The sequence below is a fragment of the Adiantum capillus-veneris genome, chromosome 5 (genome assembly GCF_014529385.1).
Source record: "Adiantum capillus-veneris isolate H3 chromosome 5, ASM1452938v2, whole genome shotgun sequence".
Lineage (NCBI taxonomy): Eukaryota > Viridiplantae > Streptophyta > Polypodiopsida > Polypodiales > Pteridaceae > Adiantum > Adiantum capillus-veneris.
The window spans coordinates 102,124,068-102,127,441 of record NC_140935.1 but is presented as its reverse complement, the minus strand read 5'-3'; the positions used below and the strand labels follow the sequence as shown (position 1 = coordinate 102,127,441).

The 3,374-nt window shown below is 39.6% G+C and overlaps 1 protein-coding gene across 1 annotated transcript; it reads right to left on the bottom strand.

Moving 5' to 3' along the window:
* Positions 1 to 427: 427 nt before the first annotated feature.
* On the bottom strand, positions 428 to 2,784 carry LOC147457838 (uncharacterized). The gene is made up of 4 exons (XM_086513368.1): positions 2,653 to 2,784; positions 2,470 to 2,539; positions 2,235 to 2,378; positions 428 to 1,773 (listed from the first exon to the last, which is right to left on the bottom strand). The coding sequence occupies exons 1-4, from the start codon at positions 2,782 to 2,784 to the stop codon at positions 428 to 430; spliced, it is 1,692 nt and encodes a 563-aa protein (XP_086369494.1).
* Positions 2,785 to 3,374: the final 590 nt, after the last annotated feature.

Sequence of the window (3,374 nt, the reverse complement as noted above, 5' to 3'; positions counted from 1 at the left end):
TCTCTCTAGTTGTAGGATTCCTACCAATTGAAAGCCATGTATCCCTCAAACTTCGACCTCTCCATTCATAAGGTGCTTGTTCTCTAAACACTTCAAACTCTCTTTTTGCACAAACCTTGTCAATGAGAGGTCCCATAGACTCTCCACTTAACATTTTTTGCTCGCCATAAAATGCTAACAGCTTATCAATCATGTCATACCCAAAGTGTTTGTACGCAATGCACGAAGGAAAGCAACATGGTGACAAAGCTTTAAAGCATTCCAAAAGACCCATATCAGGAAATCGCTCAAGCAAATTTTGAATCAAAAACATAGAAAATTGCTTTTGAAAAGCTATTGCGTTATCCATATCCTTACCAGATTTGACCCTTTTGATCTCCACAGATCTATACATGTTACTTCGCATAGATGCACGTAATGCTGCAAGCTATCCATTGCGTTGTCCATAATCTGGAATTATGGGATACTCTAAATGGTCAAGAATGCAAGCATTCACATCAACGATAGGCATTTCCACAAATTGTGCAGTGATAATACGCATTTCTGCTTCAACAGGACCAACCACGACTGTTATATCAACAAATGCACTCTGAAAGATCTTTGACAAAGTGGCCAGCCGCTGCAATATATCAGCCATAAAGTGCAAACTATACATAAATTGGAAGTTGTTGACCTTCTCAAAAAGAGACAAGTTATTCTCTTTCAAAAATATTAGCAATGGCTCAAGTGACTCGCACACTTTATGAACACATAGTGATCTTCTCAACCATCGCACCTTATGAATGCGACTCATCTGTAAGGCTGACCATCCAAACTCTGACTCTAACTCTACCAATTTAGCACTTTTAGTAGAACTCTTACTAAAAGTCGCTACAATTTCATTTACAACTTGATCAATGAATTGGGCATATTTGCTCGCTTTCACAGCATCAACAAGACATAGACTAGTGTGATGAGCAATGCAATGAATGGAAGTCATGAATGGATTCTCTCGTTTAAAACGAGTTGTTACTCCATTATGCTGACCAACCATGGCTGAGGCACCATCACTGCCTATACATATCATTTTGGATCGATCTAATTGCATCTGCGACAAAAAGAAACTTGCACGTTCATGTAAATGGTGAGAAGTACCTTCCTCAATCTCTAACAGTCCTAGAAAAATTGTAACAGGGTCTGAGTCCTCTATGAAAGATGCATACACAATCATATGTTGATCCAAACTTACATGAGTTGACTCATCAAGCATAATGCTGTAGTAATTTGAAGCCTTAACACGTTGCAAAATTTTTCTTAGCAAATCTTCAATAATATACCGCACAAAAGAGCTGCATGATTTATCATTTTGATAAAGGTCTCTCATGAAATCAAGACAATCACAAAACTTTAATAAGTCAAGAGTAGATGTGAACTTACTAAAAGCCAAGTCTTCTTTCGCAACGTGATAGGCTGCAACAAACAATTTTTTAGTGCTTAGCATTGCAACATCTTGATGGCTTTGGATCCCATCATCAACAGTCACCTTGTTTTTTCCAAACATGTAACGTGCATCCTCATGAGATCTGGTACCTGCATGCTCTGTTAATGCACAATGTTGTATATTGATGGATTCATTCTTTCCAAACTCGCTTCTTGAGTTTTTTACGTGCTTACAATACTTACAAAAAATTCTAGCACTTGCTGACTCAAACTCAGCCCATTCAAAAGCACCATTACTTCCAACCCATGCAGGATTCCATGCAAGCCTACGAAGTGCTTTTTGAGCTTCGGAGACTTTTTCGTGAGCATTAGGTGTATTTTTAGACAATAAACAGATTTTTGACTTAGTTATTTGCTTTTACATGCCTACAGTCCAAGATCAATTTCAAGGTTTTTGCATGGTGATTTTCTTTCACGTGCTTGCAACCCACTATCATTTTTGACAAATGTGGTCACTTGCTTTCAAACTGCTTGCATCCCACGATCAGTTTCGACAAATGTGGACTTGTTGCTGTTGCCACTCAATGTTCACTCAATGAGCACTCTAGGCACTAGGCATAAATATGAAAAATTAGTCGCTTAATCTTTGTGTCCGTGAATCGCAAGCAACACTAAACTGCAAAAGCCAATGGGGACTGATTTGCAATGAGAGTCTCAGAACTGAATCATGGCTTGACGAGCTTCCATCATCAAGTACTATCCCAAAGTCTATACAAATAGACAAACAAAAGAAGCACGGAACAAGTAGCACATACCCACCACACATGCTGCACACACAACACTCATGCGCACACCATATGCGCTCCCTTCTGCAGAAGATGTAGGCCAAGCATAAAAAATGATTATGTAGTATGGTATGAAAAAAAACATTGACACTGCAATCTGAAAAACCCACAAACCTGTGAATAAGCAACAAGCAATAAAAAAGCTCTGAGTGTAAATTCACAGGCAAGGGAGAGAGGGGGAGAGATCATACAACTTGGAACTCACCATCATTAAAAGCAGGGGGAGGAATGAAGCCAGCTGAGTAAATCTTCAAGGACGGGTTCAAGGCTAGAGCCTAGGGGACGCTCATGCAGAATCCAAAAGATGACTTGCTCCCCAAGTTGAAGGTGGCATCAACCAATAGCCTGCTCAAGAGCCTTACATCTCCACATCATAGTGTTTGCCTACGCATGCTTCTACAGAGGCAATCGTCAGCACTCGAGACTCAAGCAGACTCAAGCCATAGTTCCGCACTATGCAAAAAACTCCAAAAAGTCGAGACTCGAACTGGTTATTTGAGTCATGCTTGACGCTCCTCATATCTCAATCCTGACTCCTCAGGACTCCTGAGTCCTCACTAAGTTTCGCACTTGCTCAAGAGTGAAGCTGGAGCGCAGTGCCTCGCTCAACGCTATTGGCAATTGCGAATTAAATTGCATGTCCCAAACTTCTAAGCTGCCAACGTTGAAGCGTCCAAAATTGGAATTCTTTAAGTTGAAGTTTAAACTTTAGAAGTTTCAAATTCACTTTGTTGAATAATTTTCACATCTGAGAGTCCACAAAGTTACAACGAATTTTTCTTCTAACCTATTACTTTATAAACTATTACTTGGCAATACCTGCCACCTAAAGACATAACCTTGAAAATAACGGCATGCTTTTAAGAAATCCTTTTAAGTAAAGCTTGCATACCTTTTAACATTGAAGATAATGGTTTCCTGCATTTATTGACCACTTGTATCTAAGGGCATGTTCTTCCAAGAACTGGTTTTTGCAAATTTTAGCCGATTATTTTACATGTAACCCCGGTTTTTTTCGGACACTGATTGTGGGTTGTGGTGAATTGAGAAGTGTGAACACTCCCACACACATGATTGACACACTATGGTGAGACTCAATGAGATTTTGGG

What these genes read in the sequence shown, in the direction of transcription:
- LOC147457838 (XM_086513368.1), bottom strand. Translation starts at nt 2,784, where the DNA reads ATGAGGAGCGTCAAGCATGACTCAAATAACCAGTTCGAGTCTCGACTT. An exon ending in TTGCCTCTGTAGAAGCATGC is followed by an intron (nt 2,540 to 2,652) that starts GTAGGCAAACAC and finishes AGCGTCCCCTAG; the next exon opens with GCTCTAGCCTTGAACCCGTC. An exon ending in TCCCCCTGCTTTTAATGATG is followed by an intron (nt 2,379 to 2,469) that starts GTGAGTTCCAAG and finishes GCTTATTCACAG; the next exon opens with GTTTGTGGGTTTTTCAGATT.